Source organism: Sparus aurata, chromosome 11, assembly GCF_900880675.1.
Source record: "Sparus aurata chromosome 11, fSpaAur1.1, whole genome shotgun sequence".
Taxonomy (NCBI): Eukaryota; Metazoa; Chordata; class Actinopteri; order Spariformes; family Sparidae; genus Sparus; species Sparus aurata.
This window is the reverse complement of record NC_044197.1, coordinates 23,687,938-23,714,717: the sequence shown is the minus strand read 5'-3', so window position 1 is coordinate 23,714,717 and position 26,780 is coordinate 23,687,938. Positions and strand designations below refer to the sequence as shown.

At 39.2% G+C, this 26,780-nt stretch overlaps 1 protein-coding gene across 2 annotated transcripts in view; it reads right to left on the bottom strand.

The window, feature by feature from the left end:
- Positions 1-26,780, bottom strand: part of rabgap1l (RAB GTPase activating protein 1-like) — a 128,311-nt gene that overhangs the window by 83,677 nt on the left and 17,854 nt on the right. Inside the window, exons 10-13 of one of the 2 annotated variants that reach the window (XM_030434353.1) lie at positions 25,519-25,685; positions 18,902-19,031; positions 13,364-13,457; positions 12,174-12,324 (exon numbers count right to left, since the gene is read on the bottom strand). In XM_030434353.1, the coding sequence (XP_030290213.1) occupies positions 12,174-12,324; positions 13,364-13,457; positions 18,902-19,031; positions 25,519-25,685 (542 nt within the window). The remainder of the gene's footprint in view (positions 1-12,173; positions 12,325-13,363; positions 13,458-18,901; positions 19,032-25,518; positions 25,686-26,780) is intronic. The other variant, XM_030434354.1, reaches the window with a different exon arrangement.

Here is a 26,780-nt window from a genome sequence, read left to right as displayed (position 1 = left end):
TACTACAATTAAATCATATTAATAAGAGGGGGGCGTCTGGAACACCCTGCTTGGTCTGCAGTTTGTCTTAAATGAAAAGATCATTCAAGATGTCCAATGTTTAAATATAATTCTAAAATAAATAAAATAGACAAATGACCTTGCCCATTAGTCTGAGGTATTATACCCTGACTATACAACTACCTTATTCAATCTCCAGGAAATTTCTGACACACGTCTCTTTTTCTGTCATTCCAACACTTTATTCTGCTTTTTGTTAGGCTGTCCAATGTGACGTTATTTTAAGTAATTGCAGTGGTGAGAAAGCAGCAAGTCTCCATTTTGATGGCCTTAGTGCATATTACACGACTTTTAACTACGAGCCAAGAGAATGAGAAAGCAGGTCAACTTTAACCCCACTTTGTATGTCACTATCCTGTTTATAAGGTTAATTATTAGAAAGGTAGGTCAGTTCAATTTATGGGACTTATTAAGATTAACCCTAATCTCTGCACATGGATGCTACACTAAACTCCATTCAAATCACCAAGAGTTGAGGGAGCAATTCACAGCCTTGCTAAGGAGTGTGCAACACAACATGAGTTATGTCACCATAATGTGAGTTAGCAAAAAAGTACATTAAGGACAACATAAAATGTTTTTAACGACAGTACTTAATCAGTTGTTACAGCTGGATCATTACTTTAACAAGATAAAAGCAGGAAAGCAATGATGTAACTTTAGATGCCGATGGAAACCGATGCCCTTTGAGGTCTGTAAAATAAAGTTTACAAGGCCAAAAATTGACAATAATCTACCTAAGTGCAGCACAATATACTTTTATGGTTTAATACAATGTGTTTCATACACTGTGACTGTGAACTGGAGTACAATTAAGTCTGTTACAGAGAAGACAGGCTTACATTGTCATAGAGACCAAATATATTTGTGTCGGTTAATTTGGTTATTCAAGAGAGTCAGTATGATGGAAAAATAGAGAGAGGTCAGAAAGAGAGGAACTAAAAATAAAAGAGACAAAGTGAAGGAAGGAGCCAGTCAATGGAGATCTCTCAGCACAGTGCTCTTTACCTTTAGAGGTGGACACTGATGAAAAATACAACCAGAAGGCCGCTGTTAATAATTCATTCTGCTCCAAAACAAAGCCAGCGGGGCCACTTGGAAACAAAGGTGGAGGCTGATTCACCTTTCACTGCTTCCCAGCATCCCACTCTCCTCCACCCCTAGGCTCCTGCTGATTCCACTCTCAACAGCAATGCGTTAGCATAAGTGGGGAGCTTACATTTATATTAAATAGTGTTTAGCTGATGGCTTATCCAAAGAAACTTACAGTATCATAAGTAAAGAGGTAGGTTCACCATCCTGTTCAAGAACATTTTACCAAGGCAATGTGAGTAAATAATTAAGTGAGCAAAGTTTATATTTGCAGCATCTCTCCAGAGCAAACATGAAATACTGCTTAATCAATAAAATCAATCGATACAAACGAAACAAATGACAAACTTCACATTCATAGATGACAAGAAAATGTCAATACAAGGCTTTACCAAGGCTATTTAAACAAATTCACATTGCAGACCTGATTTCTGCAGAAAGGTTATAACAGCACTAGCGTTGACAAGTGACGGGCAGCACTGAGCACCTTTACATGACCACAATAATCCGATTTGACGTGTTTACATCACTTTAGTAATGAAATAATGGGAAAAAATGGGTTTACATGGTTTCAGTCAATTAGTTGGATTTCTTTCCGAGTACATGACCTAAAACCATTTTGCATATGAACACAAAACGCATCTGCTCGCCTTTGACCAATGAACAGTATACATGATCGCATAAAAACAAAACTTTTTGAACTATTTTTCATATTCCAATAATGGCTTTTATCTGATAAAACAAATCACATTATGCTGCTTACATGAGCATTTGATTAATCTAGTAACTCCATAAATCAGATAATGAACGGGTCCACAGAGAAGCAGGTAATAAATGGGAGGCTGAAAAAGACATTGCTGCAGTGTTGTGGACACCTGCAGTACTTAGTCCTTAGTCCTACTGTAAATATTTTGAATATTGCACAATTGAACCAGAACACTTTACTAACATCAGAGTTATTAGCCTTTGGTTGATAGTCAAAAGAACCAGGAGATGTCTATTATCAGACCAATGGTAAGTTTTATGCAACCAACTGTGGGCTGTATTGTGTCTGAAGTCTCTCCAGTATCATCAAATGAGAGGCTTATTAGATTGTGTGACTGTAGTTTAAAGGGGTTTCTATTTTATTGTTCTTTGGATTAATGTGGCTGACTGGTTAACAAATTATTGTTTGTTAGGTTGGTTATCGAGGAATTTCATGCTATTTAATTTGCCTGAAGGGCAAAATGTAAATGTAGTTGAATCAGTAGCTCTGATCAATGACAACCCTCTTGTCCAAAGGCAGGGGGGTGGGATATGGAGGCATAGGTGGGTAGTGGGGCAGATTAGAGATGGTCCACTGCCTGGATACAAACACTCGGCGAGCGCCATCAACGGACCAACACTAAACCAGCTTTGCAGGCAGAAGCCAGTATTTATATTTATCAACACTGGGTCGAGCTTTGTCTGGGTTGACTGAAGAAGAACCTAAATACTGACAACACTAGTACTCACTTTTTTTCCCCTTGCCTGTCATAACTACATTGGGAATTGAGATATCATAGATAGATGCTATTTGCAAAAAATGAATCCTGGTTTCCATGTGGATACTGTGGCAAATATAGCAGTCAAACCAGTGAAAGCCGGACTGTCGATAGACAGACTGCTTCTCTTGGCTACTTGGTATCCTAGGGTATAAAGCATCACAGAGTAGCATGGAAAACAAAAGTATAGTAAGTGTAGGGGTGGCGATCTTTTGTGGTAAATCATAGAGATTGTATTATTGTATGCCCTCACATAACCTTGACAGGCAGATCAATTGAGTGTAGAAGCTAACGGGCTAGACGGGTATGCTGATTGGATGAATTACTTCAAGTGTTTCTTTCTTGGGTGACGTATTGTAAACAGTGCAACATGAGTCATAGCTAGCAACATGGTGGATGGGGAGCTTGTACCAAAAATGACTCTCTCTAAAGCAATGGTTTTCTTGTTTGTTTGACGTAAATGTAGTAATTCATAGACGGCTATGGTCTACAGGGCATTTGAAAGCTGAAAAAGAAATCGCAATATTTTATGATTATGTTTGTGATGGTGGTTCGCAATCAAATAGATTCTGATATTACTTTTGGCCAGAGAGCCAGCCCTAACTGTGCACACTTAATTTGAAATACCATCACTGTATGTTCAATTTGCAGGCACCTCTCGCACTGCAACTTAATCTTAGTCGAGCTATAAATACTTAGCCACTTATGATAATTGTTTGAAGAAGTAAGGTTTGTTATTCTTTTGCTGGATAAGATAACACAGAAACATGGGAGGGGGATTATGTCAACTATAAAGATAGTCTGCTTGCAGAATGCTCAGTAACAACTATTATTATCACAGTTCACATGACGACAATCTATATTCAAAATACTTAACAGAAAAGAGATCACTATCATATTCACCTCCAGCACAATGTCAGCTAGCATACTGTGTGTGCTGGGATTGCTGCAGCTGCTGATAAAGAAGCGCTAAAAGTCAAAGACAGGCTGCCTACAGAAATCAGCATCCATCATATTCATTTAATCTCACACCAAATGGCGGTGAAAACCTGTCTGACCGCTCAGGTCAAGATATTTATATTCATTATTCAGTAGCTCCTATTGTCCTTGCACCATGTAGGTCAGGATGTAATGTCCATGTCTTGTGTAAGCTATGAAAACTGAATGTAAACAATACGTGTATGGAAATTGATTTTGGCAAAGAAAGACAAATAATTTTCTCAATAAATGCCTTTGTGTTCAATGTAGTTCATGGTTGCATTTTGCATTTTCAACACTGCCATTTCTTTTTATTTGTATTTATTTATCATTTTAGATGGAGAAACTAGATTTGCACAGACTGCTGAATGTATTATTTATATGTCACTACTGTATGTTCAGGTGCTTGTTGATAATACAAAAACATTTTTTTCTTCCAGGTTAATGTAGTTTTGAAATTGCAAGTAAAAATACATTACTTATATACCCTTTCTTGATAAAACCTGTCATATACTTAAAAGGGATATTCCGGTGTAATTTTAATCCATGTTCTAACATACCTTGACACCAAGTAGGACCCCCCCTCGAGAGATAAAGTTTGCAGAACGCTAGCTTAAGTAGCTTTAGCATCCTCAGAAACGACCACACGACAACAATATACTGCAGTAAATGGATCCATCTATAAACCGCCACCAAAAAGCCACAAATAATGCTCAGAACAGCACCAAAGTTCAGCAACAGTACAAATAGGGTCTCAGCACACAGTCCGAGGCATCTAACCTCCGCTAGCTTAGCTGGACTTCTATTGTGAAGCTAAAAACAGATTTCAACTCTCCTCCATCAGCTTCCGGGTTGGGGAAGTCTCGATGCGACGATTACCGAGTGCGGTTAGAAATGCTCAATTCCGTTCTTGTTCCCTGTCCGCTCTCGATAATAACTGTTATAAACTGGCAGGTAAGACACATATGAACTTTGACTGCTTTTCCATGGAGTCATAATCATTTATTTTCATCCTTGAGCCGCGGAATTCTACTGCACTCGGTAATCGACTCGTCGGGACTTCCCGTCAACAGGAAGCTGCTGCAGAAAAGAGGTAAATTTTGTCATCTTTTCAGTAGAAATCAAGCTAAGCTAGTGGAGTTTTATTGCCCCAGACTATGTGCTGAGACCCTATTTGTACTGTTGCTGAAGTTTGGTGCTGCTCTGAGCATTATTTGTGGCTTTTTGGTGGCGGTTTATAGTTGGATCCATTTACTGCAGTGTATTGTTGTCGTGCGGTCATTTCTGAGGTTGATAAAACTCCGTGAGTTAGCAGTCTGCTAACTTGATCTCTCGAGAGGGAGTCTAACACAGTTTCACGGTGTGTTAGACCATGGATTAAACTTACACCGGAATATCCCTTTAAACGACTGCTAGATGAAAATGTTAACAATGTTGTTCATGAAGAGTCATGTCATGTCAGAGTCAATTGAATTAGTTGGATGATAAAAGGTGGTGCTACTCTTCAGTGAGGAAGATGTGGCAGAAGCAGAGCAGTACTCTAGCTGTGAGGCTACAGTTGGTATGTGGACTGAGATGTGGAAGTGTTGTGACCGGAGAAGACGCTGCAGGCTGGATCTCCTTAATCCAAGCTGTCATATCAGTGTCAGCATGGCTAGGAGGCTATGCTAATACACAAATTATGGACACACACACATTAACACTCACTACTATATGGTAGCACATTTACAGTGATAAGAAAAAAGAAATTATTTCACAACTTTGGCATTACATAGCAATTTTCAATCTACAATCACAATTTTTGGGGGAGGTGACAGATCAAGTTTATCCTTTTCCAGATACTGATTTCCCTGAATCTGTTGAAGAAAGGCATCGTGTCCTTTTGTGGTGCCAACTGGGTTTCTGCTGTGGATATGTGAATGGGAACTGAAGGGCTGCATTATGGAGACGCACCCACAGAGCCGGGATGGGAGGCTTGCTGTGAATAGACCTATATTGTAAGGGGGGGAGAATGGAAGTGGTGTGGCTTGGCTGTCTTGTGGCCGTGCAGTGCAGCTGCTCCCTACAGATACTATGGAGCAGGAAGGGATAGTGGAGAGTGAGTGTGTGCATGTCTTTGTGTGAGAGGCTGTGACTGACAAGACTTTAGACCCTCAAGGGAATTTTCTTCATCCATGAATGATGGGAGACCTCAAACTAGCGACAGGGCACATAACTAAGCCAGATGTATTATGTTTATGTATGTGCACAATGTGGATCTGTGCATACATGCATACTGTATTTTCAGCTAGGGGTGAAAACCTTGTATCTCTAAAATGTCAATGTTTGAAGACCTAAGAAAAACAAGTTGCCATTTAGCTTTGATCACATTGCATGTCTTTCAGCTACACTGAAGGCTTTTAAAATAATTGAAAAAAATAATAAAATAATCCTAAGGTCGTCGAAGTTGGGCAGAGATGTAAACATCAACAATACCAAAGTTAAGGATTTGTACTTCAATGTGCATATCAATGAATATAAACAATTCAAAGCTTCAACAAAATCTTAATAAACTAAATATGAGTCTAATGGGAGAGATGATGGCAAGAGGGGGGACGTCAACGCAAGTCTCCCCCTCCCTCCTTGATCACATAGTGAATATGGAGCAGATATGCATGGATTTCCGCTTGCAGACACTGTTCTGTGCACTTTATCACCTGCACCCACTTTGTCTTTATGTGAACAGTTTTTTTTTTTATTAATTTCTTCTTTTCTTTCCCAGATAGAGAAACAAGCTATCTTCTGTCCATATATTTTAATGTTAAGAACTTCCTACGTTCAACAACAGAAGCCTCTCCTAATGAGCTGACTATTTGGTAAAGCTATCTTTATTTGAAATCCAAACTACATGTAGGTGTACACATACTGTACAGTGGTGATTACAGTGGTTGCCAGAAGGCTGAAAAACTTGCAGGTGAAACTGAAAAGGTGTTTGTTAATAAGAAGTTGGCCACCTACCCGGGTTCTAATTATGCAAATATGAAGTACTTAATGAACCGAAGCAGAAGTTAAGAGACAAAGGCGAAAGGAGACACAGAATTGTCATGGAGACAACTTCAAGCAGAGAGTAGTCCAAAGACCCTTGCAGTTACCATGGCAGCCTATCCTATGTACATTGTACTCCATGTATCTGTATGTGGGTTATCAGGCGTGGGTGTAGTGTATTATTCCAGCCTGGCTGCATGGCTGATACTACCTTTGATTGTACATCAACGTTAAATGTCACCACTAAGCCAGCGCCTGGCTTGAACATGATTCAACATCAAAAGTAAAGCACCTGGCAGCCCTGCACTACTTCTACTGATGGTAGATTTTATTACACAAATGAAACTGAGCTGGTTTCAGAAATGTGTGGTAATTTCAGTTAAGTTCAGAAAATAAATAGAAAATGATACAATATTAGAGCTAGAATAAGATAACATTTTAAAACCTTACACTTACTCCTGCAAGAAAAACATTCATTTATCTATTTGTTTATCCCGAATAGTGGTTCGTCATGTAACCAATAAGATCAAGGGGTTTGGGCCATGGCACAGCTACAGTACCCAAACAAAAGACAGTGATGGCACAATGCCACTGACATCAAATCATAATTAAAAACAGCAAGGATTTAGGTAGAAACCTGCTTTTTGAATCCATTAATACATTTTTGTCATATGCCCTACTGGTGGTGTTCCAAAAGAATTAGAATAAGTAGTTATAGAACATATACCGGCTAATAATTTATTTTGACTGAGGAATTCTTTATTAATATCAGTTCACACTTGGAAAGAAAAAAGAAAAACCTTGTCTTCAACTCACTCCCATTCCAAAAGTGTTCCCTCCACATAATAATTCAGCTTGCAGGAAAAGTTGTGCTGGTTGCAACCATGTGCCTCTAGAAAGACTCAGACTAATATTTTTGGCTTGGTGGCCTTAGCAATGAGAGGAGTGCTAACCGACTTACACATAGGCTCAGAATCAACATCATTCATACATTATTGGTATTATTCAACTATTTACTATGCAAATTTAGTGTCAGCTTTCAACACTCAGCATTCACAACCACAAGCTCTCCAGAACTTGCCTTCTCTAGTACACAATTTCATTCTCTGCTCACACACATTCTTTTAGCCAGGGAGGGGAATGGGATATTAGACCGATAATGGTGGGATATTGTACAAAATCACTAAAATGAAAATTGTGAGAGAAAAACATCAATGCATTTGGAAGACCTTCAGATTTATACACTATAGGGATTCGTATGGATTGCTGTGGTTAGCACACTGTTTCAGGCTTCTGGTTACAGCTGTTGTGCCTTTGGAGAGATGCTGACCTCTGTAAATATACTAGCTGCACTGTTGGTAAGATTGGTCTTTGGAAAGGCAGGCCTGGAAATTGCTGGCTAGGCTTTATAAAGCTGTGGGTTCAAGCGGGCAGCGCACCTTGGGCTTGTCCGGCTCTGGGGAAACGAAAAGGTTGTTCAAATGTCACTAGCAACCCCCCAGCCCAGACCCCAAACACAGTGCTTCCCCGGCCAAGAAAGGAGTTATTTGTGAATGTCTCAGATGCCCTAAGGGCATGGTGTGTGACAGAGTGTGTATTTGTGACTGTGTGTGATGACTGTAAATGAGAGTGGTACAACACTGAACACGACACTTGCGATCTCTGATATCAAGCTACACAGCCATGGGCCACATGCCGCTAAATGCTCAGTAAGTTGGCCTAACCCAGAGGTTACTGGGCATCTGAGCCCTCAAGATGTCACAAATTCCCCAAAAAAAAACATCCATCTACTGGAATCTAAATTCAATGGGTACCAATGAGTTGGGTGCTAAGTTAATACAAGTGGCAGGAGCAGTCTATTTTAATAAGACAGGGACCACAATAAGTAGATGGTTGGGTCTGTGTGTATATCTGTACAAAAGTCTAATTTCCAAGAGTGAAATACAAATGATCAGATCACATTTGTGTGCTTAAACTATATAATTATTTGATTTTATGCAAATATAAAATGAAAATAAATGAACAAATTCACCTTTGAGGTCATAGGACCTGTATGCTGAAGCTGATTTTAATTCAAAGCGAAACTCTCACCAAAAAGCAACCAAGGCTTTATTTGGGATCGAATATGAGTCAAAGCTTCGTGTAAAAGCATAATTACGACGAAAGAGGCACTTTTAAGATTTACCATAGTTTCGGTTTTGGGCACGTTCATTTTGAACGCGAGAGCTAGGGGCATGACACGCTAGCATCAAAATCGCTATTTTTAGAACACTAAGAAGGCTCGACACAACATGAAACTTTGCTCAATCATCACTAAGGTCTTTACTCATGAACAAGAGTATTGAGAACATTGTTTGTGTACACAAAGTTTATGAAAAAGAAGGTTTTTGAACTACTCACGTTAGCTGCTGTGTTGATCCCCGAGTGCGACCTGACAGGCAGGAGAGTAATGGTGAACCGCTCCTCAAGCGTGCCTGTCAGGTCGCACTCAGGGATCGACACTTTTTGTCTGGCATGACGGCGACAAGCAGGAGGTGCAGCAGCTAACGTGAGTAGTTCAAAAACCTTCTTTTCATAAACTCTGTGTACACAAACAATGTTCTCAATGCTCTTGTTCATGAGTAGACACCCTAGTGATGCTACGAGCAAAGTTTCATGTTGTGTCGAGCCTTCTTAGTGTTCTAAAAATAGCGATTTTGATGCTAGCGTGTCATGCCCCTAGCTCTCCCGATCAAAATTAACGTGCCCAAAACTGAAACTACGGTAAATCTTAAAAGTGCCTCTTTTCTCATAATTATGCTTTTACACGAAGGTTTGACTCATATTCAATCCCCAATAAAGCCTTGGTTGCTTTTTGGCGAGAGTTTCGCTTTAATTCAGCTAAATCACCAAGTCTAGTAACAAAACAAAATCTATTTTCATGATATAGGTTTAAGACTAGAAACTACAAATGGTTCAACACCAATCAGCTGTGGGGTCACTAACATAATGTCCATCTGGAACCCCTGGTGATACCCAGTGCTGATTTACGACACTGATACCCCTTCCATAAGGGCGACAGTCCAATTACTTAAAATTCAATCAGCATTAACGTCGTCACTGAGCCTAGACAACAGGAATTAATAAGCTCCACATCGCCCTCGCTGATGCTGTCATTTACCTCTCTTCCTCCTTTCCCTCCCTCCTCAATCTTCCCCCAGTTCCATTCATTTGGTGCAGCTATTAATAGCCCGGCCACCCGCCTATCAATACCATCACTACTCCAGCAAGACAGAGGATGTGGGCATGGCCCAGCCAGTGGAATGAGAATAAATGAGCTGAACTACAAAAAGCTTGGTGTTATGTAATGAAAGAAAGAAAGAAAGAAAGAAAGAAAGAAAGAAAGAAAGAAAGAAAGAAAGAAAGAAAGAAAGAGAGAGAGAGAGAGAGAGAGAGAGAGAGAGAGAGAGAGAGAGAGAGAGGCATAGGATAACATGGCTAAGACAGGTACAGAAAGCAAGGTAGGAACATAAAGTGCACAAGAAATACTTTTCCAGATAAAGCAGTGATAGGACTAAAGATTGAAAAAGACAAAGAGAGAAATGTACACAGTTGGCAAAGGACAACTAAATATATTGGGCTCAGGAAAGACAGAAATCTGCCAGCTCTCTTGATGTTTACACACATTCCTTTTCACCAATTCTCCCCTCAGTGACTACACCCTCATATTTATGGGTACACATTCCTCCCTCTCTCCATTTTTCTTCTTCCACCTCCCTCCCTCCCTCTTTCTCTGCTTATTGATCGAGGCAGCTAGTTTAACCCGCTTCTGAGCGGCAAAGAGAAAGACTATTGTATTATCCATAAAAGTGTGGATCTGTCTGCTTTGCCTGTTTATATCACCTCCTACTCTTGCTACTGCTGTCTGGGCCAGTGAGTCCAGTGGGGCTTTGTCACTCTACTTACTGGTTCAAAAATCTCTCACTAGAAATCCAAACATGGCTGACAGAGCTGGGCAGACTTCTTGATTACATTTGGAATATTTTGTTTTGCCATGAAGAATAATTCTAGAAAATTAGCAGAGCAATGCCAGATTTAGTTGAAACAACTCTATTAAGATCAATACAAATTGCATGAAACTAAGGAATTAATTATATATTTATGAAATCATTAAAGTATTAATCAATAAATAGATATTTACTGGATAACACAATGATGGATTGCCATCTTTACAACAATCGTGCTTCCTTATGTGCAACTAATGGTGCTGTTCTTCTGTAAGGTGCTTCCAAAAAACAACATAAAGCTATACGCTATACTTTTACTTATATTGTGCAAAAACATCAGTGTTTTTATATGACAAATATCCCATCCATTCCAACTCATTCCATGAGTTTATATAGATCAAGACAATTGGATGTTTGTGCTATCATTTTGGAAGACATATTTACTGTTATTTGTTTTAGTCTTGTAAGTCATAACATGTTTGGTTTGGTTAAAATCAATTAATGTGTGTTTTCCAGCTGAGTTTGATCTGTTTGGGTTGTTGCAGTTGAGAGACTCAACCATTGTTTCTATCATCTTGTAATCATCTCTTTTTGTTTTTAACCAGAAAGAGCCGTTTCAAGTCTGACATATGTAAATCTCTCTGGTCATAATATCTGGGGGAAACACTCAGTCTAAACATAATTTTAATTCTATTCATGGAAGAGTAAGCAAATCTGGGGAATACCAACATCACGGGTTGGTGATGAGCATAAAACTAATACTTGGCCTGAATTTTTCCTGTTTGTCCAGGAAACTATATATCTTCCAGACCAAGACGACTGGAAAATTGTCTTTCAATTCTTGGTATCCCAGAAGGCCAAAGGGCCAGCAGGGTCTGTATTGACATTTCAATATCACAGCTAAATATGAGCGTTCTCGAACAGGAGACACAGTTCAGGTAAACATCAACATCAGTGATGTTGGTACTTTCAGACATACTACAGCAGACAAAAAAAAGTGAAACATTTACTGATCTTTCGTTGTCATAATGACATAATATCAAATCATTCACTCTCAATGGATTTTTAACTGCTGTGGGGTGCAGTTTCCCACACGAGAAAGATTAAAATCCTTTCAACGTTGTGAATGTGCAGTAAATTTTAATATCTCCAAAAATAAGCAGAATTAACAGAATGATAAGAAAAATACCATCTAAATAGTTAGATACTTTATCTGAACTTTAAATGGAGTTTAATTTAAAAGCAGGAGAAGAGACAACAGAGCACACAAACAATCTGATAAGCCAAAGTAAACCTTGAATGAGTTTATCCCGAGACATGTGGAGACCAATCACAGCCTGTTGGTGTACCAGCCTTAAAAGCAGTGTATGACTTTTTGTATGAAGTATGAAGTAACTGTAAGCAGTGAGCACTCTGGAAGTGTTATGAACCAGTACACATGCTTCCACATGAGAGATGCATACAGTAAATGCAACCCCTTATAAGTAGTTGTCCCTCCATGGTGCCTTACCTTGGTGATGAGGATGCGGTAGTGCTCAAGCAGGTCGTGGTTGTCGTGGCAACCGGCCAATAGCTGCCAGACTTCAGCTCTGAGTGGCTCTGGAATGCCGCTGCGAACCAATGAGGGCAAACCTTTTGGACGAGTGGACAGGTTCCCATGCCTGATACACACATACAGAGGTAATCCATTAATCCATCTCACTCAATCCAATTCAGCCACATATTAAATTGAAGTGCAACTGAACAGATTTGATAATTGTTCTTTTTTCTTATCATGTCCTTTGTGTGCGACAGTGATATTTGTGAAGTCAATCAAATATAGATTTATAGGAACTCATGTTATAGTAACTACAGTACCAAATACAATACTGCAGCATATTGAAGGAGGGAATTAACTGCAGGGCTGCCATGCTATTACAGTTCTCCGACATGAGGAAATATCTTGCTGTTGAAAAACACAGTCAGCTCTTTTTTAATGATGCTTGAAGTCGCATTATAATGCATTTACTGAGGCCATATGAAGGCAATTTCCAGATTGACTACTTCACTTCATCATGCTGATGTAACAGCAAGAAAAAAGGCTTTGAAATCAAATGAAAAAACAGAAACATCTCTTAATCTGTTAATTATGTCAGTTCCTGAAGCTTAAACTGTACATTTGTTGTAAAAGTATTACAATAATGACAGTAAGTGTTGTGGTAGATTAACTAATGGCTGTGTCTGAAGGGAACTGTTTCCCACACAAAATGGGATGATAAAACAATTTAACTGCATTGATGATGAATCAGTGTGAGGCAGGGTGGGCACTGTTCACCTTTCAGCATTAATGTGTCATGTCGCAGTGAAGGCGGAGAGCTGAAACTTATCTTTGACTATACTGCATTTATGATCGATATAATGAAGGGTTTATTTATGCTAGTTCATGCTCCATTTTTTGTTATAATCTGTTATCTATGCCCTATTAGATGTGATTCATTCACAAGTTACCTCTTGAAGTTTGTCCTCCAAATATTTAAATAATATAAAGCCATCCATCTGTGTTAAATACTATAACTCAATATTTATCTGCATCCTATAGCTTCTCTGTATCATGTATTATCCTCCCTCCTTTTCTGCCAAGCTTCCAAAGTTCTTGAACCATCTGATTTATTCCGTATTTTAATCACTCTCAATTCCTACACTTCTATTTTGAATCCTTACCATCTGTTAAGGATTGCTCCCCAGGACTCCAGGATTTTCTCAGGACAGTCTTTAGAAACATCTCCTGTGCCACTGGAGATTTCACTGTCGCTATCTGCATGAAGCACAAACACACCCAGATATTGACATTTACAGCATAAATGGATAATTCCTGATAACCTTTGTCCACATAGAACCAAACGAACACAGTGTTGACAAGGCCTTTTACACGGTATAAAACTGTGCTCTGTGTGTGTGTGTGTGTATCTTTGTGTTTTAGTGTTGCACACAGTTAAAGTGAAACGTCAAAGACAACAGGATATGTTATATCACTTGTTCCAAGATATGTCACTCATTCTGCTGACTGCTGAGGTCTCCCACTATACTGTATATCTACAGTATGTGTGTGTATTTCAGGGAACTGTATTGCAAATGTAAAAACCTGTTAATATTGATGCCACACGCTCTAAGGGAGGAAGGAGTGCCTGTGCCGTGCCTACGCTTCCCATTATTGCAGTTCTCCTGTCTGGTGGTTGGTGAGGTAGACAAGAGGCAATCAGCACACTGAACCACTCATGTTTAGATGCAGAAGCATTAATTGACTGTCTGGCCCACTCTGCCGCGGGAGAGATGATCTGATCCCCACACAGAGGATGCCCACACACATACACAGTCCACACAGTATGTTCAACACATATACTGACAACATGTGTAGTCCAATATTTTTACACCGAAACAGTTGTAGAAATGTATCACACATCCAAATAAATTTGGATGGTTAAAGTGAAACACACAAACACATAATTACACAGGTAGTCTCTTTCAGGTCCAGGGTTTGTTCATAACATGTATTCTTCTCAAACTCCAAAACATAAATGAATGTAAATCACCTTTTTTCTTTTAATTCTAGCCTATAAATATAAAACAAATTGGTGCCTCTCAAACTGTTACACACTGCTGATTAGGACTTGTATAGCTTTAATAGAAGCGTTTCTAACAAAAACCGGTGGCATGCATAAGAAAAATGAAAAACCACACATTTGGCTTAGCTTTTTTTATCCGTCCAATGGCCTAGATGAAATATCTGACAACAAATGGGTCTTTTAAAGAAAACAAAGGCCTGCTTGATTAAATCATTGTCATGACATGCTATTGGCCTATATGTAAAAACTACAATAAGTGTCACCACAATTTAAAAAAAAAACTGCTAAATTCATCAAGTCAAATTTACATTGTTGAAGGCCTACATTTCATGACTGATATATAAAAAAAATAAACCCACAAGGGTGGCAATGTGCTTATCAGCGTGTGGTATTGAGTTTCACTGACATCTAAATCAAACAGCAACCGTTCTCCAAAGTGTTAAAAGGCATCATTCACTCCCACTGAAGCCTCCACTAAGGCCTTGATATTAAATAATGAATCGAGACATTTTCCTCGAGAAAACATGCAGCCACTATGTTCAGTGCACTGTGGCTCCTACACATCCCTACAGCCTCAGCGGGAGCTTTTCAGGTCTTTATAAATGCTTGATGAGCCCTTTCAAACGGTTCAGACCCAGCACAAAGCTGCTGCCTCTGTCCTCAGATTGGCTAGGGCCACGTGGCGAGGAAGCGTGAGTCCAATGCCACTGCCATCTTACCAGGTGATGAAAGAAACTGCGAAGATGAGAGCCATTACTATTACCTTTTAATCTGAAGGGGGATGTGCATTCACTGTGGGATTACTTTCAAACATGATCTCTCTGATGTTGAAGCCACTAGTGGATTTGGTTTTGAGAAGAAATTCCCTACTAGTACCATAAAGATGTTCTTTTTACATTTTTTTTTACGTTGTTCACACTTTTATTTTCCATGTTGTTGATTTAATTCAATTAAGCTTTTCTTGTATTATGTAGATAATAAATGGTTTCAGTTATAAACAAAGAAGAAGTGTATGAATTATGTATGATCAAAGTCTGTGTGAATGCATATGAAAAGGGGACATTTAAAGAATCAACAAGCAACAATCACAAAGCATGTTGTGAAATGAAAAGCTGACAAAAACTTTCAGCTTCAGGCCTATTTTCAACATTGCAGCTTCCAAGAAGAAGAAAAAAAACATCCACATGAATTAAATGTGTGTGTGCTCACAGCGGTGGCATCTACACTGGGTGTGTATTCATTTATGTACACAATGAGGCTGACCTCTAGCTCCACTGCCCTAAGAGCCTCCAATTTTAAGCTCTGGGGGAGTAGAGGGGTGTTCACAAAAAAGCCCTCTGAATGGCTCCCACAGTGCCAGTTGAAAGCTGTCAGCTACGGCCTTGGCGGCTGACTCATGACATTGGGTGAGTCAGCAGCTAGACAATGAAGAGACATCTCTTGCCTCCCACACTGTTAATACCTTTCATTGCTTCAAGGTGAAAAAAGTAGAGGAATGCTTATAGTGACAAATAAAAGAAAGAAGTGTCAGAAAAAAGGATATATGTTATAGTTACTTTGCATATTCAGATTGTTCAGTGTTTATAGGCTACGAATTGTAATGTGTTTGTCATCTTTCAATTAGTTATTTCACTGGCAATCTGAGAGATAAATCATTGAAACTAATAATCGTGAAAATGTTGCAGATAATCTACTGGTCTACTTTTTTTGTCATACTACTGAACTGTGGGATTTTGTATCCTCTTAATACGTCATACGCTAACAGCTACAGGAACACAGACATGTGCGCCCTTATCTAAACTCACATCATGAAGCGTGCAGTCTGAATTGTGTACAGGACTAATATGCAACACCTGCATAACCAAGCCAACGGTCAGGTGGAAATGCCAGTCCTGTTTATATTAGCTGGCTGAAACTGGGTCATGTTTGGGAATCACTGGAGTCTAACAGCTAGTGTTGGTGCTTTTAATGTTACTGCTGTTTTGCCTCCATCCAGCTGGCATAGCTGCCGTTATTGACGGGAAAATATCCACTCCGCTTTGGGTTGTCACCTAAACTGGTCATTATAAATGTAATGGGATTCAGCCTCTAAATCAAAACACTTAAGAGGAAATTCATATCATAAGCAATATGATTTCATAAGTGACTCTATTCTGATTGATGGTGGCCGATGCCTAATGGTCTATTTGCATTGTGCATTTACATTTACATTTACATTTACATTTACACTAAGGGCATTTAGCAGATGCTTTTGTCCAAAGCGATCTACAACAAGTATATTTGTCACAAGAAAGAAACCACAACATATCACCGTTGAGAGAGTTTTCAAGCCCTCATCTGAGCATCGTAGCTGCTATTTATCAAGGATACCTAAAGCGCAGAAGTGTTATGCTTTAAGTGCTAAGGATATGAACATAGGTGCATATATTTGTCTTTGTTTTTGTTTTGTTTTTTTCTGGGGGGGGGGCCTACATTTGGAAGAGAAAACACCTTTTTTTAAATTTCATATTGTTTTTGTTTCATCACATTTGAACCACTGGCAATAGAAACAGAAATCAAACAACCATTCAGGGCTAGGTATGCCCCACTTGAAAAGGTGGTTCATTTCACTGATGAGACAGTGCTGTACTGCTACAAGCCAATAAGCCCTAACAGGACTGGGCCTGGCTCCACACAAAACCCCTCACACTTGCACAAACAAAAACACAAGCATACATAATCACAAAAATAGCTATCAAAACCCTCGAGATTCTGCCAGCAATCATTGCTTTTCTCAGTGTAACATACACACACATACGCATATACGCACAAATAATAATGCTGTAAAACACAGAATACACGCCCTCTCTCACACATATGCAAACAAACACACTCAAACCCATTCCCCACAATCCATCAACATTACAGTTATCCCATTCCTTGCCACACTCACTTACACACGACCCACACATGATCAAACACACACACACACGCACACACACTTTCATGCATCCCTGCCAATGTTTATGTGTGTAAACAAAATCAAACTTCACTGTTGATTCATGTCAGCCAATGGATAGTACATGTGAGACTTGCTGCAAAATAAAACAGTCTGTGTGTGTTGGTAAACCTCTATTTCAGTCTGAATATCTGGACATATGATCTCATTCAGATAAGGCATTCATACCACCCAGAGAAAATAACGCTGGATATATACATACCGTAAATTACCAAATAATAGCCGGAGCGTTTATTTGTTTCAATCACTTAACAGACCAGGCGGCAATTTGGGACCAGACGGCAATTTGGGACAGGCATTTAATTCCTTCCTCACAAATTTCTTGCTCAGCAAAACTCTGAAAATATGGTAATTTTGCGGGACACTCTCTTGTGGCGTGCCCTTTTGCTGAAACCAATTCCCCCATGTTTATCTCAAGCTCCTCGCTAGTCTTCTTCCTACCTCCACCACGCAGCCTGGCCCTTTTGCTGTCCTCCTCGGACAGATGCTGAAGCTCAGTTTTATTTTTTCACCAGTCTCTCACTCTCTTGGGGTTGACAGAGAAATGTCTAGCGGCTGTTTATCCTGAGTTTTCCTCTGCCTATTTTACGACAGAAAGTTTGAATTTCAAGTCGTACTTTTAATTTTTTTGCTGCACCGGAGCCATGGAGATCATCAATGTGATATTGACGGACAGAAAGCAGCACAATATGTGAAAAAGGCGAAGAAGAAAAACGTGCCGTGTCAGTGGTCACGTCTTCTTCCTTGATTTTTTAAAAAATAAATTAGACTCGGAGTTTATTTGGAACCGACGGTTATTTATCAAAATATACACCTGCACTCTGCGTTTAAAGGGGACCCTGTGGTTAATTGAAACCCAGCTATTATTTGGTAATTCACAGTATACATGGAACAATTTCAAGTGACTACCTCATGAAGCTCATCAAGAGAATGCCGAGAGTGTGCAAAGCAGTAATCAAAGCAAAGGGTGGCTATTTTGAAGAATCCAAAATATAAAACATATTTAGAGTCATTTCACACTTTTCTGTTTACTACATAATTCCATATGTGTTCATTCATAGTTTTGATGCCTTCAGTGAGAATCTACAATATATATATATGATGTAAAGTAAATGCTGCTCCAACAAGTTCTTTGTGGTGAGAAAAATCTTCTTTTAAATTTTTTTGCTGTTAAAAGGAATCGAGGGTCTAAGGACAGAGGATGTCGTTCACTGTGCAGATTGTAAAGCCCTTGAGGAAATACGATTTAGATTTTGGGTGATATAAATAAAATTGATTTAATTTGATATAAAGCATTTATTTCATTTTCGTACATGGTTCACAGAAGAGTCTTGTTTTTCTCTGATATTAAAGGGAGTGAGGAATTTGTAGACCAAATTTTTCAAGCAAATGAGATTAAAAACAATTATCCTTGGTTGTAGCTCACGTGCATGTGAGTATACGTAGACGAGGAGGCATTCTGATGTTGAACTCTGTCATGTTTGAAAGACAAAGAGAAAACTAGCTTTTCAAAGATTAAAGGAATGTGCATTATTGGTGATTATGTAGTGTAGTGTGGTTAGTATATTTTGTAGGGGTCGAAATCAAGCAACTGAGGAGAGAGTGAGCATAAAAAAAAGAAGAGAGAATCATCCATACCTTCATCAACTTCCTCTTCCTCATTGGGCGAGGCCAGTCGTCCTTTCTCTTCACTGCTTCTCTCCGCCTCCCTCTGAAGACTCACCACCTCATACACAGCATCACTCTGACCCACCCTGTCTGGTGCCTGCTATACACAAACACATACACACAATCTCTGTTGTTGTTGTTGTTTTTAAAGACATGAATATATTAAAGAAAATATATTAATACAAACATAAAATCAATTTTAATGAAAAAACACCTAAATGTCAATAACAAAAAGTATTAGCAAAGTGAAGAGTTGCAACTGGCAAAAACAAAAATTGCTTCATTGAAAAGAATTACTGACGGAAATCTGCTGTGTACAGAATTGGAAAATGATATTCAACTGGATGGATCATAAAAAGAAATATGACAGTTTAAAGCCTTGTCTCCTCATAGACTTCATATCATGTGCGGTTTCAATTAGGAAGTACTATGTGTGATCCAAATTTTAAACACAGAAGTGGCCAACTCACTGGATCATTTACAAACTGATCAGCACGTTTCCAAAGTAAAGTCGCCCAGGTTTGTTCAGTTATTGCTGTCAGCACAAAATATCTTAAAAATCCTCTTTTGACCGAACAATTAATTGTGATTTATCATCTGTAAAGTTATTCTCTTTAATTATATACACTGCATCTGAGCAGCCCACAACTAGACTATCAGATTCCACAGGGGCTCACAAGGCTCAATTAAACTGCATTGGTACACTTTAAACGGCGTTACATATGCAGATGATTGATCCCTTCCATCACAGGAAAGCAGTAAGAGGCGGAAGATCATCTAGTGCAAAGGTGTTAGTTTGCTGCTTTAAGGACATTGGTGATTCTCTGGTGCCACATCGTAGTCAGAGTCATAAGCCCCTTCCACACAGAAACCCCATTCACACTGCCGTTTGGATGCATAGATCCTGCTCCATTTCTCCACCTCCACCTCTGTGTAAATGTCACAGAGGTGGCGAGGGGTGAAATTTCGCTCTGGCACTCATACACCTCTTGAGGTTGTATCAGAGGCGCAGTATTGGCGAACCGAACCAGTGTGAATGGATAAGCCAGCTGTGCATATCGAGGGCATGTCGGTCTGATGTGTGATAATTACACGGGTCCCTCACTCAACTAAATAAAGAGAAATGTCCCACAAAGCAACGTTACAGGACCAAACAAAAGTAATGTAGTAACTGTAACTGTCTTTGGCAACTAATATGGGGAAAAATAATACTGCAGATATATGTGGAGAAGCGCCCGTCCTCCCAACTCTTCGTCACATTTCTGCCCGAAAAACTGTGTCTGTCACTGGCAAAAAACTTGTGTTTGTGTTGAAAAAATACCACTGCAACAGTCAGCCCTCAGGATCGAGACTTCAGTGAACTTTCCCCCAGAAAACAGCCTCCATCCCTGCGAGTGACAGAGTCAGACAGCGTCCAGTTTACTGATGCCGATTATTTAATTATATAATTTAGAGCATAAAACACAACTTTGACACTTTCCAGGATGTTTGGTCGGTCGGGATCTCAATCACTACACATTATAACAGCATCCATATGATTATAAACCGTCAGTGGGTTTTTAATTAAATGGGGGACACCTGGGGAAACACCTTGAAAACACCCAGACGCCATCATCATAATGATACCGTCAAGCCTCTTTAGGAGCCGCAGCACTGGCTTTCTGTGTGAATTACACAGCATTTGCTTTAAGGTCGGTGCTGCTTGGCTTTGTGTGAATGACCAACAGCAGAGAATTGGCAAACCACCGGTGCAGCGACAATGCAGCTTCTCAGTGTGAAAGGGGCTACTGGTTCGCCAATACTGTGCCTCTGATACTATTTCCAGAGGCGGATCAGCGCCAGAGGGAAATTTCACCCCTCACCAACTTTCGAGACATTCACACAGAGGCGGAGGCTGGGAATTGGCGCAGGATCTGCTCATCCGAACGGCAGTGTGAATGGGGCTATAGACTAGTACAGAGGTCCTTGCCAAAGTATCTGAGGGGTTTCGCAGAATAATTGACTAAACTTGAGTAGACTATCAAACCCACTCCTCGATACTATGTTTTGTTGTGGACTTATTGTTCATCTAAGATTCAAGCATCAATAAGTGACATCCTAATGCATCTTAGCAGGGTATTCAAAGCTTTTGAAATGGCTTCAAACAACAGAAGTGGAAATAGTTTTTGATGAAAATATCTTTGTCGAAACAATAATTTTTTTATGTCGTGCCATGTTAAATAAAGAGAATTTCATATATTTAGAAAAGGACCGACACCTGCTCTCATTGCAAGAAAGCAGTTGCATTGTTACTAAAGTCAAACTGACAAATCAGACGCCAGCAGCTCGGACAAATATTAGGAGTTTAGTTGAATCAGATTGCAGCTCAATTGTAATCAGCCTCTCAGAGCCGATTGCAAAACCTTTTTTGCCATGAATTGATCATTTTTCTCAAAAGTATTATGATAAATCTCCTGTTATCAATCAAATATTTGACTATTTGACAACCACTAAAAGGCAGTAGCTGTAAATGCCCTGCAGCACACCACCCACTAGGGTCAGTCTCAACAAGACAATCAACATGACCATCCTGAGACCTGACATTGACTAACTGTCTCACCAGCCTGTCAGGTCAGAGCTCATTGTCCCATCAGATAACACCAATGACAGCAAACGGAGGTGGGATGCAGAGTTTGCAGGCCACCCCTTATTAAGCCGTCAACCTAGCAGAAGTCACAGGGGTGAACGAGACAAGCCATATAAAACCATGGACAGCCACTGGCAGCTTACAAGCTCACAGAAGCTGACTGTTCAGTGTCTACCCAGAGTGAAATCATATACAGTATGGTCAGAGTAGGAAAATGTAAAAGCACTGTGTGATCATACTTTTGTAGCAAAACGTTGTTGAAGTACATGGCAGAATATCTCTGTTCATCTTTGCTCTGTGATTTGAACATGGCTTCTTTCTGGTTAAAATATACATTTTGAAATGTTGCACTCAAATGAATTAAATAAACCAATTAAATATTTTCACTCAGGAGTTGGTTAACCCAAGTAAAGATAAAAACCTTTGTGAATACTTTAGGAAAATGTTAACTAAGAAATTAGCCAAAATAATAGACTATATAGATGATCACAGTTTATACAGTTTTTAACTGCTCTTTAATTCCATCATAATGGAGTAAAGAAAAGCACAAGATAGCAAATACACAAGCAGATTTGACCTTGGATGCCATAAGCTGTTGATGTTAATTTCAGGTCTATTCAATTACTGTAATGCTGTCGCCTCTCTCCTCTACCTTGTAGAATGGATCAATGCACTCCATTGATCTGCCCACTTGCATGGCATCTAATGACTAACTCAAGTCAGTGATAAGAGCACAAACTTAAAAGAGAATATGAAACCTGGCCATTTCCTCAAGACATTTTTGAGGAGGCTTAGGTAACAAATGAATTTTGAACATTGAGAAAATTGGGACAGATATGTGGGCCATCGAATGCCCCCTGTACAAACAAAGCATCATCTACTGTGGGTTTATAACAAGAAAAGCAAAGAAGGAAAAAAAGGGTACGCAACATTGTTTGTTGATACACAAAGAAAGAACAGCTGAATGTTATTTTTCACCAAATAATGGGAATGCGTTTACAGTCAGTTTGTCCTTTTAACATCACAAAGTGTTTATCTCTAATAATGCAATTCTCAGTCGTTGGCATCTTAAACAATGGTTACATTTCTCTCAAAAACTGCAGACATCTCTCTCTTATTTGTTCCATCAACTTCCAAATGCTGGCTAAAGTTTTTTGTTGCTCATCCTAAAAGCATACAAACTTGTATCCAACATGTTTTAATATTACATTTTTTATAGCTGAATCTTGAATGCTCCCTCGTGCTTGCCACAGTCAAGTTCAAAAACCCCTCCCATTCCATGTTACCTAATGAGACATGGTCCAAACTAAAAACTACATGTCAAACAAAAAATGTTCCTAACAATTGTTTCTATCATTTAAATCGGTTTTAAAGTTCAAGTGTTTTGTTCTGACAAGTTTAATTAGTTATATGACGCTTTAAAAGGGGGAACCGTCGTGACTGAGTTGGCAGGTGTATGGGTGGGAGCTTGATACTGTGCCTACACCGCCTGATAACTTTGGCACAGATTCTGGCTCCAAATGACATAAAAAATGCAAGATGGCAGTGCTCATACTTGAATTAGTCTCAACCCTGTCTATATCTGGTCTGGACTTGAACCTTACAGGACTCCATCTTGAAACCAACTTGGACTTGACACAGCCATGGCAGTTCTGCTTCCATAGTAAAGCAGACACCAAACACATTTTCAAGTTAAGTAGAAACAGAAGACATTCAGAGAAGCTAGTACTCCCTTGTTCTGCAGCTGACTTGATGACAGTTTTTGCCTAAGTAAGACAATAGTGCTAGATATTTTATATGTGTATGTATCACCTCTGATTGCCATCATCCACAAAAACCTCCACACAATATTATCTTTTAATTAGCTCTTAACCACAGCAGCAGCCCAACACTCTTCCATTTACTGAGGAGATAACTAGAGAGGCAATCAGGCGGACGAGTCAGACCGCCGCTGTTAATTACCCACATGCCAATAATGAGACAGAGCCTCTTATTAGCTCCCTACAATCCAAAGCTTCCCCACGCTCCACTGCTTTGCCAGCTCCCCACGGCCAACTAAAGGAGATCTGCTTTTTAACAGGGGAGAGGAGGCTTACAGCTTAGCTGTATTTTTTTGAGCACCTGCAGCAACTGTTCAGGCTGGGTGTCCTTGTGTTGGCGGGTGGTAAGTGAATGTGCTTTCTTCACTCTCTCTCTGCACTTTTTAATCAGACACGCTGTAAGGAAACTCAAAAGAGGTGAACATTGTAGGGTGATGTTTGTTGTTACACATTAACAGTAGGTTTCGGGAAGGATACTGTTCATTTGTTGCTATCGAGTGAACCCATCATATCAGTGGATTGTGGTTGGTATAGTATTGCTCGGCTGCCTGACATCAGCTCACAAGGCAAATAAATCTGATAACTGTTTAACACACAGACAGGTGAAATGTTGACCAGTGCAAACACATACAATTTACATCCTACACTTTACAGTACAAAGAGATTTGTCACAGATTTTGTGTTGTTGGAGAGGGAGGGAATAACATATTGAACATCAATGCACCGGCTTGACAATAAGAGACAGGCAGACTAACAGAGGAGGGAAAAGTAAGAGAAACACAGATGGAAAGAGAGAAATGTAATTCAGCTGATGAGACATTTGCATCTTTCAGCACATATCCCGCAATGACCAAGTGTGTCAGCTCTCTTGGGTTCACCATTTGACTGGCCAGTGACACACCACCCTGCCTCCAAGCTGCCTGCTCTGACCTCCTCCTCCACTCCACACATCCTGTAAGCTGCTGGCTCCACATTTCCCTAGTCTTCGTGGAGAGCTTGGGCTGAGTTGGGAAGATGCCGTTTGTCGCTCTAATACTGTATCAGTACACTTGTTTTGACTCGAGTAGCCTCACCCTTAACAAGCATTATGGACAGTTTTCTACTCAGACTCCCAAACTTAATTTATCTATTTATTCATTTATGGCATTAAAGTTTATATTCAGATGATTTTTGACTGATTTATCCAGAGTTCTTATTTTTGAATATGGGGTGAAAAAGTGGGTGAAAATGCTTTGAAAATGAAGTCATTAAGTAAACCAACCAAGTACAGGTGGGGCTTTAATATCCACCATCACAGAATATGCAATGTTTTGTAGTGATTTTGATATAAACGTAGTGCTATTGGAAGCTTTCTGGAGAAGTTATCCAGAAAATTGATTGAGAATCAATTGGATGTTGCTAAAACAACAAATGTTTTATGTCTTTTTGACTAATATAGCAAACTGAGTACTTCTTCTTCACATCACAGGTGCAATCAGTTTATAAAAATACAATTTGATCAATAAGCTGCAAAGTGTTTCACAATGGTGTAACTATAACCAGATATATCACAGTGATAGCAACCATGGCATAAACAGGATGGTAAAATCATTAGTCTATAAAATCTTACAGTATAAATCCTAATTTTGCTTTACAACCAATCAAGTAGAAATTGACGAGAAACAAATCACATATGAGCAAACAAAATAGATCCTGCCTAACTTAACAACTAAGACATAGGCAAATGATAATTAGACAAGACATAAGATACCTAGAAGTAATAACTTGGGGCCAACTGGACTGTTCTCAACAATGTCATGACACTGATCCAGGAATACTTACGGCCTCTTAAGTGGAGGTCAGTTTCTGTGCTGTATTCTGTACGGTCTGTTATTCACACATTGATATCACATGTTTATTGTGTGAGGTGCCACTTTATCAATCAAATAGGCAATACCAATTGAGGGAAAATATTCTATCACTGTCCTGATCCAGCAACTGACAATCAGAAAACGTACAACTTATAAACTAGAAGCCCACAAATCTCTTATTTAAATCATAGTTAGTCAGCCAAGCAGTCAGACTATAGTTTAAAGAGAGAGATTTAAACCACATATGTAAAAGTATAAAAATGTGTGCATGTTCTATTGCAGTAGAGATACCTGTCTGAGTTTGAGGTAGAAGGTCTCACTGAAGGTCTTGCGGCTGAAGTACCAGAAGCGTTCATTTGATGGATATACCCTGACCAGAGTTTCCAGGAGGAAGCGAACTGGCTCAAGCACCTCAGTGACCACCAGGTCCACAGCCACTGTCACGTAGACCTGCTTATCTGGAGCAAACCAGAGAGAAAAAAGCAGAACAAGAACAAAAGCAAGGTTATTGCAGAGGTACTATTATGCAAGATCCCTTTCAATCAATCTAATTAAAACATATTTAATTCAGTGAAGCCGATTTATCTATTGTCTATACCATTTAAGGTTTGATTACAGTGTTTTATAAACATGATAAACAGATCGAGAGGCTCTGCAGCTTTCAGAGTATTCAATATATAACCAGGCAAAGAATTCTCCACTAGCCAAATGCATTCTTACTGAGAACTCTCCGAACGTCTCACAGCCACATTAGAAAGTCTGCACTAACCTCTGGTAGAAAATGACAAAAAAAAAAATCTTACAATGGCTGTTTTTTTTTTCTTTTAAAAGTTAATATAATAATCTAACTTTACTTCGATTAATTAATTAATTTAGAAAGTCCATATTGATATGAAGTAGGCTAAAGAGATCTTTGCTCTTCATCTTATGTGTTTCTACTGGGAGACAAGGCATCAGCACCATGTATCCTGTGGGGATGCCACACCCCCTGGTGGATAAGGACTTTACAACTAAAGTCTAAACATATATTTATAGAGGAGGTTTTGGTTTAACACAAAAAAATAACAAGATATGTGAGCCTCAAACCAAACAATTACTTAGTGCTTCTTGGGACAGTCCAATTATAAAATCAAGATGAACAAACAGCATCTTAACATACATTGCAATTATGAAAATGTCCCAGTTCCTTCTGGTTAAAAATAACCATTTGGGGGGAAATAGGACTTGTGTGAAGTTTAACACTGATGCTGAGATAGTTTTCTCTTTACTGAGAAAAGAGAGATGTCTTATGACACTTCAGGCTCCCAGAGGGTTGGTTAAATGTGTTTACAGTGGCTACAAGTCATATTAAAACTTAATTGCAACCACTAGTTCCTTACAACCAGTAAAAAATAAAGTTTGGGAATGGTAGATTAACTTGTGTACAGATTGCAAGACGGAAGATTAACCAAGGTCATTTTGGACAGCAGTGAAAAAAAGACTATTTAAAAAATCGATATGATTTTGCTGCCAGTTTTTATCCCCAGAGCTTGAATGATTTAATCATTGATCCA